The 15,852-nt window shown below is 39.4% G+C and overlaps 1 protein-coding gene across 1 annotated transcript in view; it reads left to right on the forward strand.

Moving 5' to 3' along the window:
- LOC311220879 (ras GTPase-activating protein 1-like) overlaps positions 1 to 15,852 on the forward strand; it is a gene marked incomplete at its 5' end in the record, with an annotated part of 114,291 nt that overhangs the window by 72,538 nt on the left and 25,901 nt on the right. Inside the window, 8 exons of the mRNA XM_084304512.1 lie at positions 85 to 172; positions 2,364 to 2,441; positions 8,012 to 8,169; positions 8,462 to 8,538; positions 11,382 to 11,554; positions 11,743 to 11,902; positions 12,096 to 12,238; positions 13,031 to 13,146. Of these exons, the coding sequence (XP_084160638.1) occupies positions 85 to 172; positions 2,364 to 2,441; positions 8,012 to 8,169; positions 8,462 to 8,538; positions 11,382 to 11,554; positions 11,743 to 11,902; positions 12,096 to 12,238; positions 13,031 to 13,146 (993 nt within the window). The remainder of the gene's footprint in view (positions 1 to 84; positions 173 to 2,363; positions 2,442 to 8,011; positions 8,170 to 8,461; positions 8,539 to 11,381; positions 11,555 to 11,742; positions 11,903 to 12,095; positions 12,239 to 13,030; positions 13,147 to 15,852) is intronic.

Here is a 15,852-nt window from a genome sequence, read left to right on the forward strand (position 1 = left end):
TGATTTGGCAGATATCAAGAAATGGAGACATTTGTCAATGCTACAAAGATTAATAAGCCTTATGGGTTTTGTTCTTTTATTAAGGCCAAACTGTTTTCAAATAGTAGTTCAGCACTTCAGCGAAGAGCATTACATCTTTTACTTTGCAGGAGAAACTCCAGAACAAACACAGGTGAGAGATTTTGTTGATAAATATAATTTTAAAAGCAATTTTTTTTTGTCTTGTAATGTTTAATATTTCCCTTCTGTAATAGAAATTTTGTTTAATATTTCCCTTCTGTAATAGAAAGCATGCCTACCACAGATGGTAGCTATGTCTACATTAACAAATATTACCATGCAAGTAGCAGATCTGTAAGGGAAATTGTTGATGCTGAGAATGTAGCTTTGGGGGTTTTACTTTGGACAAGTTTTAGTCTGGTCTCATGCACTGAACTCTCATTAGTTTCCCTAAAATATTTCTGGAGAATTATCTTTTGGAGTAGTTCAGTCCAAAAAAAATTTGTTTGCTCTCCAAGAATCTTCTATGTTATGAACCAAAGCATGGTAAGTGGGGAGTTTTCCTTCAAGAGTGCTTCTTGATGTGAACAAAAATGCTGATGCAAGTATGTCCAGCGATCAGAATTTGCTGAGCATTTTACAGTTATTTGTCCTGACCATAAATTGGTGGTTGTTTATATTCTTGGGCACTGATTTTGCATGAAAAGTAAGATTTATTTATTTTTTAATTACTATCATTTAGTTATTAGCTCTCTAGCAATTAATGTTTGCAGATTAAAAATTGTAGGAGTGGAGCCTAATTCTCTAAAAGTCACCCACCGACAGAAGAACGTATGTAAGATGCGATAATGTTCTTAATCATTAAGTTGTTTTGGTATTCCATGGCTCTGAAATACCCGTGTTAGAAGTTAACCTTTGCATTTGATTTTATTTAAGAATGTACAGTAGGCAGAATATTCTGTCCTGTTTTCTGACCGTTTGGTATAATCTGCTTTTGGGTTAGACTTGCTTAACATTTAAGCTGTTCACTGCATTTATAGGATTTCATTTATAAAATTATTCTTGGTAAGGCACATCAATTGTTTTACAGATGCTTCCAATTTCAGAAGTTTCAGTTGTCTGTACCTTGTAAAATTTCATGGAAGAATAGTTTTGTTGGTATATTAAGGAAAACTTGCCAGTTTTCATATAATGTGGTAAATATCAAAGCAGATGTCCAATGGATTGCATGATGTCTTTGATGTTTGTACAAAACATTTGTGAATGTAATGTGAAGTGTAGCCTCATATACTAGTGTCACTGTACATGCCATGGTGCATTACTCATGCTAGTGTAAACTTTGGAATTTAAGGGGAAAACTTTTCTTGTTAGGAGGGGGAATAAAGAGGAGTATATATCTAGGAAATATTTATATTAATTTAGAGTATTTAGGAGGTTCTGTGGGTCTTCAATTGCTTTTCCTTATTTGGATAAGGAAACAAGCTACAAAAAAAAAATGCATAGTTGAGAGTTCTTCCTTTTGTGGAAGGTTTAGAAAGCTAAAACTTCACTCACAAAGTGATTTACCTGAGAATAGCTCCAATATAGAATGTACTTGTATATTTTAAATGTGGAAGGTAATGTAAAGGATAAGACTGAAAATGTCTTTTTAATTTTTTTTTCTTTAATGACATTATTAAATTGTACTTTGTGTAGGCAGCAGATCTTTGAACTACTACACCTTTATGAATGTTACTCAAAGCCTAAATTTTGTGCTTTAGAAAAACTTACAAAATTTGGGAGTGGGGGATGAAAACACGAGAATGAGGCTATAGCATATCTTCTACCTTACAAAATATCCACTCTGCTCTCTGCATTTGTGAGCAGAGAGAATGGGGGTGTAGGTTATAATTTTCACTGTTTCTCTGTTAATGCTGCTTTGTTTTTGTTTGAAGCATATGCAGTAAAATATGACTGTGATACAGAAATGGACGAGAGAATGATCAGAACAGTTTGACTTGTCAACTGTTATTTTCTCAGAAGCACCTAAGTCTTGCTTCATTTTACATACTGTTTTTAATTTAATGTAATATCACTATTTTTGAAAATTGGTAAAGGTCACACTGTATATCCATTAGTAATGCTTAATATTTCTAAAAGAGAATCAGTTTTGTAAATTCTTTCTTTAGTTTTGCTGAGTAAAGATGAATTTTGCTTTAATATTCAAATTTCATAATTTGAACTGCATACAAGTGGGTTTTTTTTTTCAATCTAAAGAAAACTTCAGATACTTCAATGTATTTTTATTTTTTAGACATGTCTGTTCTAGCGCAAGAAGGTGAGTCTGACTTCTTGTTACACTGTTCTGTGCCTTTCTGTCTTAGGACTGGATGAAGGCTCTGCAGATGTTTTGCAGTTTAAGAAAAAACAGTCCAGGGAAATCCAATAAACGTCTACGTCAGGTGAAGCTATATAAATAATGGGGGGGGGGGGGGGGGATTGTCTCCTTGTTGTAAAATGATGCTGATCTCAGAACTTTACTTTCAACAATAGCAAATCCTGCATGTACTTTCTTTCTTGGAGTTATGCAGTACCTTTGTTAAACCAACCGGAGTGAATTCCTGTTTGTTAACATAGAATGGCTTGGGTTGGAAGGGACCTTAAAGATCTAGTTCCAACCCCCTGCCACGGGCAGGGATGCCACCCACTAGATCAGATTGCCCAGGGACTCATCCAAGCTGGTCTTGAACACCTCCAAGGATGGGGCATCCACTACTTCTCTGGGCAACGTGGAGTGAAGAATTTCCTCCTAACCTCTAATCTAAATCTCCCCTCTTTTAGTTTAAAGCCATTCCCCTTTGTCCTGTCATTGTCTGCATGAGCAAAAAGTTATCCCCCTTTAGGTATTGAAAAGCTACAATAAGGTCACCCCAGAGCCTTCTCTTCTTCAGGCTGAACAGCCTCAGCTCTCTCAGCCTTTCTTCATAGGAGAGGCACACCAGCCCAGTGGCGTGCTATCAACACAAATCTAAAACACAGCACCATATCAGCTGCTTTGAAGATAATTAACTCCATCCCAGCGAGAGCCAGCACAATCTCCACCACTTATTCCATACATTTGCATCATGCTCAAGTCCCACACTATCCACAATACATCCTCATTAATTACCACCCCCTTCCTGTCCTTTGACATATACACAGATATCATTCCCTTTGTCTATGGGAGGCCTCATTGAAATGTTTATAAAAGGGACGTTGAGTTCATTTAGTCTGTGACTTTGACTCCATCTGTTATGGTGGTCACTCAGGACAGGAGAGGCAACGTGTTGTGTCAAGTTATTGGGCACCAAAGCCAGCTCAAGTTGGCTTGCTGCTGCACTTGCCTGGCTTCTTCCAAGGCTCATCCTCCATTAGTTTGGGTGGTTCCTGTTACAGTACTTCCTATAACACACAACTCAAATCATGGATTACAGCAGTTTAAATGTATATCCACTACAATCTCCACCCCTTTTCCCTTTGGACTATGCTACAGAGTTTAACACTGCAATGAACTCCCTCCCTTGCCCCTGCTCCAGCATGGATCCTCTGTGGGCTACGGTCCCTTTTGGGGGTCTACCTGCTCTGGCATGGACTTATGCACAGGCCACAGTCCCTTCACAGGTGTGCCCGCTCTAGCGTGGATTTATCCAGTTACTTTGACTCCAGTTCATACCGGAGTTCTAACATGTATGGTACAGGTGCACTCGACTTTGTTCAGGCCTTGATAGTCCACAGTTAGCCTCCACTCTCCATCCGACCTTCACGCTGGACATATGGGACTACTAAAGGGTGAGCAAGTCTTCCTGAGCACTCCTGGGCTCCCCAGTCAATGAATCAGCTCATGGATGGGAACCAGGCAATCTCGGTGCATTATTGCCACTGATTCACTGTCATAGTAACAATTGGCACCTGCTGTTCTTTGACATGCAGCAACCTCACAACAGAAGAGTTTGGAAAAGGTAGACGGCTGTACAGCTGGGTAGAGCTCTTCTCTGTACCCAGGGCAACCACACCAAAAGCCTGCCAGTACCCTTCTGGGTCCCATCCTATAGGAAGGATGCACAGGGCCTCCAGGACAGTCACAGCGGAGTGCTTTTGTCACTCATTCCCAGTTAGGCTCACTTTGGCCTCCAATACAGTTAGCTGCTGGGATTCCCCTGTCACTCCAGAAATACCGATGGGTTCTGCCCCTTTATAGCTTGATGGCATTACGGTACACTGTGCACCAGTGTCCACTAGAGCCTTATACTCCTGTGGGTCTGATGCGTGAGGCCATTGAGTCCACACAGACTAATAAACCTGGTTGTCCCTTTCCTCCAGCTGGCTGGAGGCAGGGCGCCTCTAATCCTGGTCATTGCATTTGAATTCATTACTTGCTTCTTGTAAATGTGAATCGAATGTCCCTCCACTATAACCAGGAGTAAACTCAACCCATCTACTCTGTCTGGAGAACTGCCCAGTAGAAACTGGAACAGTAATTATCCTGGAAGAACACCCTTTTGTGATTGTTTTTCCTTGCAACTCACATACCCGTGCTTCTAGTATCAAGGTAGATTTATCATCCCACTTCCTCTCCTCATTTCCTCCCCGCGGTCACACATAAAACCACAGGGTGGCACGTGGTGTGCACCCACGATACCCTTTCCCTTGAACAAAAAAGGCTGATTCCTAATAGCTGAGATACTGGCCGGTATGAAAAGGGAGGAAGTCATTCTCTTTGAGTTGCTGGACTTCTTGGAACAGTTTCTCTACAGCTGAGATACAGGCCCATAGGAAGGAAGAAAGATTCTCTTCTAATTGCCAGAGTTGGCTGGCCACTACATCCACTGTTGGTGCCTCTGTGTCTCATTATCACCAGAGTACTTGCGGATGATGATGGTGCACTCTGTACAATCTTCTGCCTCATGGACCGTGTGCTCTGGACTTCATCTGGGTCTTTGGATACCTGATCATTGTCCAGGTTGCTATAGATTGCCTCCACCATAGCTAATTCGCTCAGGTACTTTATACTTCTCTTCATAGTTGTCCACTTGCCTGGGTGACGTACGACATCTTCCTTGAAGGGATACCTTTCCTTCACGCCTGACAGGAGTTGCCTACAGAGGCTGAGGGCTTGTGCCTCTTTTCCAATCACTTTGTCAATGGCCCTTTCCCTAGAGGGATCCCAGCTGCTTGGCTTCCCCGTGTTCCTGGCTACTGGCCCCCTTATCCCAGCACTGGAGCAGCCAGGTGATTCACCTGGACAACAGCTGAAATCTTTTCGCATATCTCGCAGCGGTTTCTGACTCATAGAATGGCTTGGCTTGGAAGGGACCTTAAAGATCATCTAGTTCCAACCCCCCTGCCATGGGCAGGGTTACCAACCACTAGAGCAGGCTGCCCAGAGCCGCATCTAGCCTGGCCTTGAATGCCTCCAGGGATGGGGCATCCACAACCTCTCTGGGCAACTTGTTCCAGTGCCTCACCACCCTCTGAGTGAAGAATTTCCTCCTAACCTCTAATCTAAGTCTCCCACTCTTTTACTTTAAAGCCCTTCCCCCTTGTCCTATCGTTATCTGCCCAGGTAAAAAGCTGTTCCATCCTTTGTATGAGCCCCCTTCAAGTACTGAAAGGCTGCAATGTGGTCTCCCCAGAGCCTTCTCTTCTTCAGGCTGAACAGCCCCAGTTCTGTCAGCCTTTTTTTCATAGCAGACGTGCTCCAGCCCTCTGATCATCTTTGTGGCCCTCCTCTGGACCCTCTCTAACAGGTCCACATCCTAGTGCTGGGAGCCCCAGACCTGGACACAGTATTCCAAGTGGGACCTCACAAGGGCAGAGTAGAGGGGGACAATCACCTCCCTCAACCTGCTGGCCATGCCTCTGTTGATGCAGCCCAGGATGTAGTCGGCCTTCTGGGCTGCAAGCGTGCACTGCTGGCTCATGTCAAGCTTTTTGTCCACCACAACCCCCAAGTCCTTCTCTGCAGGGCTGCTCTCAATGTGTTCTTCTCCCAGTCTGTATTCATGTCCGGGTTTCCTCCGACCCAGGTACAGCACCTTGCACTTGGCCTTGTTGAACCTCATTAGGTTCACATGGGCCCACTTCTCATGCTTGTCCAGGTCCCTTTGGATGGCAACCCTTCCTTGTTTTGTATCTCACTCCATCATAGAAGACCACCAGATTGGTCAGGCACGATTTGCCCTTGGTGAAGCTATGCTGGCTGTCTCGGATCACCTTGTCCTGCATGTGCTTTGACATTGCTTCCAGGAGGATCTGTTCCATGATCTTCCCAGGCACAGAGGTGAAGCTCACCAGTCTGTAGTTCCCTGGGTCTTCCTTTCTACTTTTTTTCAAAATGGGAGTGATGTTTCCCTTATTCCAGTCACCAGGGACTTTGCCTGACTGCCAGGACTTTTCAAATATGATGGAGAGAGGCTTGTCAACTACATCAGCCAGTTCCCTCAGGACACTGGGATGCATGCCATCGGGCCCCACAGATTTGTATCTGTTCAGATTCATCAGGTGGTCTTGAACCTGCTCTTTGCTTTCATTGGGAGGGACTTTGCTCCCCCAACCCTCACCTAGAGGTTCAGGGATTCAAGAGATGTGGGAAGCCTGACTGGCAGTGAAGACTGAAGCAAAGGACTCGTTTATGATTTCTGTCTCATCCCCTTCCTGTTCTTGCAATTGCTCTGCTGCAGTGCAGGCTGCCTCTTTTGATTCTTCATCCTGCTCCCTATCAGAAGGAGCCTTTTCTTTCCCTGCTAACTGAGACAACCTCCACTTCCATTGTTTCTTCTAGACTATAGGAGCAACTGTTACAGCTGAGGGTTAGATCACTGGCTTAGCCAGTATGCATTTATAAGTCTTCATATCCAGAGACCCTCTTGAGCCCTTCAAGCAAGTGCCAGAGGATCAGTAGGAGTAGGCCAGGTCCCAGCACAGTGCTAAAAATTTGTGTCTCTGATATATAGGCATCCTTTCTTCAAGCATTCTTTCACTTCAACAAGATTCCATGCCTCTTGAGATTTCAAGGTTTCAAGCCCTACACCATTGGGGGTGGGGCGGTATTCCTCAGAAAGTGAAGCAGGTGCTACGTGAATTAGTTTGCACGTTTTCCAAAGTATAAAGGAAAATAAGTCTCCAGTGTTTCACAGAGTGGTTTAAATTGGAAGGGACCTACGGACGTCATTTGGTCCATGTCTGCTAAACAGTGCTGTTTGCTAAGTAAAAATTTTTATGTCTAAGGGACTTTAAGGAAACTTTATTCTGAATTGTTATATAAAGATCTTTTCAATGTTTGAACTGTCCTTTGAAAATTCTGTTACTGAATATTTGAATTTAAATGGAATGTTGACCCTTTCAAGTGTGATATTTCCTGTATTTGTCTAATTTTACTTGAGCTGATATTAGTAGATGTCAGATTAATCTATGAACTGTATGCAATTCAGAAATTTGTAAAATAAAAGACCGCTTAAAACATTTAATGTAAATGATTTCAGAGTTTGCTTTTCATTTTCTGGAAATTGGGTTGCTATTATTTTGAGAATCTATAGTACAGATTAGTATCCCCCTTTGAACAGGGAGAAAACAGTGCAGTGTGTTGAATAAGGGAATTCTGTGTAATCTGTTAGGAAAGCACCAGATATGGCATTGGGTTTGGAACTGTCCATGGCTCTTATTTGAGATACAGGTCTCTGACTTCAGTAGAATTTTCTATGTATAGAGAAGTTAACACTTGTAAAACTTGATGTCTCATATTGTGGCTTTTAAAAGGAAAAAATGAGTTAAAGCTATGGTGCTGGAGATTTATTTTCAGTTGTTATTTGAGTTGCTCTTAAAATCTTGTTCCATTACTCCTGTTTCTTGTTCTTTCAATTAGGAAATTGTAGTTTGCATTTTATATTTGTATCTTGACATTAAACCTTCACGTGTGTGTGGGGGGGGTATTTGTTTGTTTGTTTATTTGTTTATTTTATTTATTTAGAAATATATTTTTTTGTATTTTCTTTAGGTCAGCAGTCTTATTTTGCATGTAGAAGAAGCTCATACACTCCCAGTAAAACATTTTACTAATCCGTATTGTAACATCTACCTGAACAGTGTCCAGGTAGCAAAAACACATATCAGGGAAGGGCAGAACCCTGTATGGTCAGAAGAATTTGTCTTTGAGTAAGTCTTTCCTATCAAATTCCTGAATTTCACTAAAATGCAATGCAACTTCGAAGATTCTTTACACTCTACTGTTTTTCATAAGCTTTTTTAAAAATACTGCATGCATGGCTATATAGCAGGCATCTTTCAGTCACAAATGCATGGGTAGAATTTTATGTATGCACCTAAATATCTATGTTAATATAAATGTCTAGCTGATCATGAGAACTCAGGTTTAAATAACTTTTAGAATAAGATTAAAAGTTGGAGAAGTATGGTATTAATTAAGGCTTTCTGTCTTTTCTCCTAGTGATCTTTCATCTGATATTAATAGATTTGAGATAAGTCTTAGTAACAAGACAAAGAAAAGTAAAGATCCAGATATATGTAAGTATTTTTCTGTAAAAGAAGAATATATATTGCAAAAATGGATACTTTGTGCAATTTTCATTGCTCTTTTCAAATATGGTTACAAAGCAATTAAGTATGTTCTGTGGTTACCATCCATACAGCTGTATATTTTGTTTTGAATATGTTACTGACTGCATTTATTTTTGCATAATAACATACATATTTTTAGTAGTAAAATGCACAATAATCCAATTCTATATATCTGATGGCTTTTGTAGCTCTATTCCAGAATACCTATTTTATTATATTGTGACAATGTTTACAAAAATATGCAAAAACAAGAAGAAAGAGAAGCTGTCAAAATTAATCTGCCCTATAAGATGTGAATTTTCACTAACTTAATATCTTTAATCTGATTCAATCCTTACTGTGTAGAATTTGTTGTCCTTTACAGACTTTGTTGCTTCCAGTGAGAAAGAGGGAGGAAAGCTAGTACTTTCCTTGCTTAAAAATAAACAAAAAATCCAACTCAGCAGTCTATAGAACAAAAGTTGTCTTGGTCCTATGTCATATCCCCACCTTGGTTCTGCGTCATCTTGTGTACCTTCCATGTACCACTCTTGGCCTTATAACTAAAGTTACCTCAGTATCATCACTTTGAATCAAAAAGGATGGTGTTTCCTTCTGCCTCTTATAGATGTTCCCAAGAATTTACTTTCCTCCTGTTGTCTATACAGCTTCTTCAGTTGTTTTGTTTCTATTCTTCTATTCCAACAAACTCTTAATAAGATGTTAAGACTTACCAGATTTCAAAAAGAAAAAAAAAAGCTTTCTCAACCACACAACGTGGTTTTTTAGGCTTTCTTTTATTCAAGGTATTGTGTAACTTCAACCCTTTACTTTCTCTCTCGTTGCCTGCAGTGCAGACACCTCTCCCTTCCAAGATTTGTTCCAAGTGCTTTTCTTTTCTGTTTTCTTTTTTGTGCTAATATTAATCATTTAAAATATTCTGATTCTTGGATCAAGATTGTTGTATATAGTTCTTAACTGTGCTTGAAGAGAAGGGATCAACTACTGATGTTTTTCTGAACATTTGTATTTTCTATTTGTAATGTGCAAAGTGTAAATGTCCTTAAATTTTCAACTAATGGCAGTCTCTTAATGAATGTAACCTAATGATTCAACATAATTTGCTAAGTAGGAGAAAGTGTTCCTTTAAAGTATTTGAATATAAATTATAACTACTATTCTGTAATCCATATATCAATATTTCTGTTTTGATCTTTTAAGATCAAAGCAAGATCATAGGATTTGTATTATCGCTAGTAAGTATACTGTATAACCATGGGAAAAATTAAATCATCAGATTATTCTAAATTGTGTATCATTTCACTGTTCCTGTCAATGAGATACATGACTTATATGTGCAAGCAAAACAGGAATGAAGCGCATTGCTCAGTTGTGGACATGAGCTGTGCTCTGAAGTAATATTCTGGGAAAGTCAATTTTTTTTTAATCTGGTCTAAAGACAGTCCTATCCACACTTGTGATAAGTAGCAGATAATGAATTTGTTTACCCACTACTCGACTGACTTGAATGTGTTACCTTATCAGTACATCAACTCCGAAGAATATGAAATATGAAGAGTCTATTATAAATGTGATGTTATTCTGTTCCATTTTCTGATTATGCAAACGATGTCTCAACATATATCATAGAATCGTAACAGTAGAAAGTCTACTAGAATTGTTCATTTCTGCAAGGCTTTGTAGAAAAGTGAAAAATAAGTGTGGTGTGGTTGGTATGAGGTGGTATGGGTTTTTTGGTTGTTCTTTGGGGGGGGTGTTGTATGGTATGTGTTTTTCCATTATTATTTAATTTCGGATTTATTTTTATGTGAGGGACTTCAGTAAAAGTAGATCACATTAAGAGGCGCAGAAAAAGGAACTTCCAGACAGTCTAACATGGCTAAATGACAGGCTAAATGTGGAACACAAACCGTGTATCCTCTCTTGAAACACTGGGTATTTTTCATAGGTAGAATGTTGTCTCTGCAAGCATCTGGACCCTTTCCATGTGAAATAACTCAGTTCAGGAGAGCACGTGCTTATTTTAGAATGGTCAGTGGTCTGACTGCTGCAGCTTAATACTTAGCTGTCAGACCAGACTTTCAGTTATGGTTGAATAGGCTTGTACAGGTTATTGCTTGGTAACTTTAGGTACCAACACCACCAAAAAAAAAAAAAATGAATTAATGGTTTTGTCATTCTTGGGTTGATTTGGGCAGTAAGCTGTCTGGGAATGATTTTTTATATGTCTTGCCTACACTGTTACAGCCTTAACCTGGGATTTCTGAAGTATTAAAGAAATACATATGGCAACATTTGGGAAAAATGTAGTAATGCTAATAATAAATAAGTTAAAATAGTAACAAAGTGATTCAAGATCAGAACTGATAGAAGTATGAGCCCAAGGCTTTAAAGAATGCGGTGAATTCTAATCACACTACCTGTTTTAAATTTCTGATGCTGCCTAGGTTTGTTAGGTAGTTTTGTGTTGTTTGGCTTTTTGTGGGGGTGTTTTGTATTTACTTTTTCCACTATTTGGGTGTTACAAAGAAAACTATATTAATATCTGTTGCATTTAGGAATGTATATGTATACATTATTTACAACATGTTTTATATTTCATCTTCAGTTTACAGGAGTGCTAAATCATCTAAGGGATAGTCTGTTAATATATTTGATGGCACAAATTTTGATTACTTTTATTAATACTCTTTTGATGAAAGAAGATGACATGCTGAAAATAAACTTTTTAAAATTCACTTCTATCACTGTTTGCTGAAAATAACCTACTTAATGCTTTTTTCCTGAAGTGTTTATGCGTTGCCAATTAAGCCGATTACAGAAAGGACATGCAACAGATGAGTGGTTTCAACTCAGTTCCCATATACCACTAAAGGGTATTGAGCCAGGATCTTTGCGTGTTCGAGCACGATATTCTATGGAGAAGATCATGCCAGAAGAGGAGTATAGTGAGTTTAAAGAGGTATTAAGTTTGTTTCCCCAATTTCTGTCAAAATTAATTTTCTCTGTTTGAGAGAGATTTCAGTAACACTAATACATTAAGTAGTATTTGTAGTGATATCTTTATGTCACTATAGATGTATAATATCCATTTTTCCAAAGCTGTCATGTTAGGAGAAGTTTCTGAACATTATTTTGTTTTTTTTTCAGCTCATACTTCAGAAAGAGTTGCATGTAGTCTATGCCTTATCACATGTTTGTGGACAGGATAGAACACTCTTGGCTGGCATTTTATTGAAGATTTTTCTTCATGAAAAGCTTGAGTCACTATTGTTAAGAACACTAAATGACAAGGAAATAAGCATGGAAGGTACTGTACTAATTACACTGACATTTACTGGAACTGGGGAGGGAAGGACTCCCATGTCTTTGTTTCTATTTCCTCCCTTAACTAAGAGAGGCATATCAAACTGAGGACAACATATTTTTCCTCTGCTTTTTTTGTCTCCTTTTCTCAACTTTTCAGTTTCATCTTTTTTTTTTTTTTTTCATTGTTTTTCCAGATGAAGCTACTACTTTGTTTCGTGCCACCACTTTAGCAAGTACACTTATGGAGCAGTATATGAAAGCCACAGCAACACGTTTTGTTCACCATGCACTGAAAGACTGTATATTAAAGATAATGGAGAGCAAGCAGTCCTGTGAGGTGATATCTTTAATTATGTGTTGATTTTTTTTGTTTTGTTTTTACATTTTGATTTGTTAAAATGATCTACTAGTTATGTTTTGTTTGTTTGTTTTGGAAGCATTTATTAATCCTTCAGAAATAATTTCATTTATATGAGTAATACAGGAACTGAAATACTTATGAAATTTTTTAAAATATTGTCTTGAACAATGTTCATAATATCACTTTTAAATAAGTTTAACTCAAATGTATTTAAATTATGTATTTATTCTTTAGCAGTTGTAGGTTATTTTCTAACAGTTACTGAATGCCCTAATGTAAATAACTTTTGGTAAGCTCCAGATAGTCTAGAAGTCAATGTCTGATTGTAGTTTTATTTTAAAACTCCCTTATATTAACACCTTGTTGTAGATCCTCTCTTTTTTTTTTTTTTTTTTAAACTATACTCCTAACTTCTGTTTCAATTCAACTTAGTTATGGAAAGGATGAGGGATCCTCAGAAGATTGGATTAAAAGATATGAAAATAGATGTAGGTGTGTTTTTTTTTTTAAAAAAAAAAAGGTAGTTATGGATAGTGTTACATGTCTATGATTTTAGAAGCATAGTGTGCTAGAACTTAAAAGCATTGCTTTTTCATATTAATTTCCTTGCTAGCCCTTCAAGCAGATCTGGAAGCCCTGTAGAAGTCTGAAATTCGTACAGCAGTATAATATTTAGTTTGAAAAAGTATTCATTGTGTAATGTTGTCAAGTTATATATGAAGCTATATTCAAGAGAAGAAACTTTGTCTTTTTCTCTTTTCATTTTAGTTAAATCCCTCAAAATTAGAAAAAAATGAAGATATAAACACTAATTTGGCACATCTACTCAGTATACTTTCAGAATTGGTGGAGAAAATATTCATGGCTGCAGAGATACTACCTCCGTAAGTTTGCAATTTTGTGTTCAAATTTGTACTTGAAAATTCTTATTTGTGAGAGTTAAATTGCACCAGAAAGTGGTGTTCTTATTGGTTCATCTTATTCTAATCAGTTCATAGACTAACTACGTAGTCTCCAATGGAGGCATGGGTTTCTATCCCAATCCTGACACCTTAAACTAAGACAGGAGAGATTTAGGTAATGTATTAGGAGGAAGTTTTTCACTCAGAGGGTGGTGAGGCACTGGAACAGGTTGCCCAGAGAGGTTGTGGATGCCCCATCCCTGGAGGCATTCAAGGCCAGGCTGCATGCGGCTCTGGGCAGCCTGCTCTAGTGGTTGGCAACCCTGCCCATGGCAGGGGGGTTGAAACTAGATGGTCTTTAAGGTCCTTTTCAACCCAAGCCATTCTATGATTCTGTGATACTTTAGAACTGTTACATGAGCAGAGGAATATTGTACTGGGTCTGGCTGGGGAGTTAACTTTCCCTGCAGCAGCCCATACAGTGCTGTGCTCTGCACTTGTAGCTAGAACAGCAGTGGTATCACACCAGTGTTGTGTCTACTGCTGAGCAGTGCTGGCACAGCATCAGGACTCTCTCTAACCCTCCTAGGGGGTGGGCAAAAAGTGAGGAGAGAAACATCACTAGGGCAGCTGACCTAAACCAACCAAAGGGATATTGCATACCATACGATGTCACACTCAGCAATAAAAGGTGGAAACAGGAAGAAGCGGGGAGGGGTGGGCTCTCATGAAAACGTCGGTCCTCCTCCCGAACACTGGCTGCGTGCGTTGAGGCCCTGCTTCAAGGACGTGGTCAAGCATCGCTCATTTGTGGGAAGTAGAGAGTAATTTCTTTCCTCTGCACTTCCACATAGCCTTCGTTTGTTTTATTTGTTTGTATTCCTCCCTTTTTTTTCCCTTTCTCCCTCCCTTTCCCCCTTTCCCTTTTTTTCCCTTTAAATTGTTTAGTTCATAATAATCTTTTTTTATTATTATTATTTCCCTTTAATTAAATTATCCTTATCTCAACCCATGAGTTGTTCTTTGCTTTACTTCTTCCCCTCCTCATCTAAGGAGGGGGAGTGAGAGAGTGGTTGTGGTGTTTAGCTGCCCAGCACGGTAAAACCACCACAAATATAGACAGGAATAAACCTAACCAAACACTTGAATGAATCGTGCATTTTGCACAAAAGCTTTTGGCTAGTACACGTGCTTTTCTTTGAGGTAGAAGCTACTAGATCTAAGGGGTCAGTAAAAGAATAAACAAAAAAATCAATATATTATTTCCTTGAAGAGGTAGAAAATAGCACTAGTTAGTAGACAGTTGTACATATTTAAGCTGGTTAACAATTCTTTCAAGTCCTCCTACTCTGTGAAAAAGATGGAATTATTAATAGCATTAAAAATACAAATGGGTGGTGGTAGAATGACACCCTGCTGTGCTTACTTATGTCTATCAGGGAAATGCACAGGTTATTATGTTCCTTTTTTTAAAAAAAAAAAAAAATGCAAGCTAAAATAACTTGTCTTCGTAGTTTACTGCCAAATAAAAAGTGCAGAACACTATCAATTTTCTTTCCCTATCTTTAGCTTTTAATCAAAATGCTGAATTTTGCAATGCTTACTGGGTCTGGCTGGGATGGAGTTAATTTTCTTCATAGTAGCCTTATGGTGCTGTCCGTGTTTCCTTCTTTTTCCTCCTCTTTACCACTCTGCTGTCAGAAATGAGTAGGCTGGGGGTGCACAAGAGTTTGGGAGGGCACACAATCAGGACAGCTGACCAAAACTGAAATGGGGTATTTCATACCATATGATGTCATGCTCAGCAATAAAAGCTTGGAGGAAAAGGAAGAAGAAGGAGTTGGTGTTTGCAGTTAGAGCATTCTAACCCAGTTGGCTGTTGACTGGGGTCAACTCACTGCAGTCCTTTTTGGCACTCTACATGAGGCTCAAGAGGTTAGAGGAGATGATAGATTTGATCAGTGCATGCTAGACTGAATTTATAGTTATAGCTGTTTAGCTGTTACTTGGAAAGCTGTTACTTGTTGCTGGTCACAGTGTTGCTTTGTCTGTTCTGGACACTAGTTTGTTTATTTGTTCCCTCATGTGCTCTGTGGCTTCCTCCCTCTCTTGCTGTACATCAAATTCCAGGAGCTCTTAATGGCTGATTTCGGCTCTTGCACTTTGCTGTGCTGTTTATCGCTACTTTTTTATTTTTATTTTTTTTTTACCTGGGAGAACTATGACAAAAACACTTGAGCCTGGTTGCCCAGAGAGGTTGTGGATGCCCCATCCCTGGAGGCATTCAAGGCCAGGCTAGATGCGGCTCTGGGCAGCCTGCTCTAGTGGTTGGTAACCCTGCCCATGGCAGGGGGGTTGGAACTAGATGATCTTTAAGGTCCCTTCCAAGCCAAGCCATTCTATGAGTCAGAAACCGCTGCGAGATATGCGAAAAGATTTCAGCTGTTGTCCAGGTGAATCACCTGGCTGCTCCAGTGCTGGGATAAGGGGGCCAGTAGCCAGGAACACGGGGAAGCCAAGCAGCTGGGATCCCTCTAGGGAAAGGGCCATTGACAAAGTGATTGGAAAAGAGGCACAAGCCCTCAGCCTCTGTAGGCAACTCCTGTCAGGCGTGAAGGAAAGGTATCCCTTCAAGGAAGATGTCGTACGTCACCCAGGCAAGTGGACAACTATGAAGAGAAGTATAAA

Source organism: Netta rufina (genome assembly GCF_964035555.1).
Source record: "Netta rufina genome assembly, chromosome: W".
NCBI lineage: Eukaryota > Metazoa > Chordata > Aves > Anseriformes > Anatidae > Netta > Netta rufina.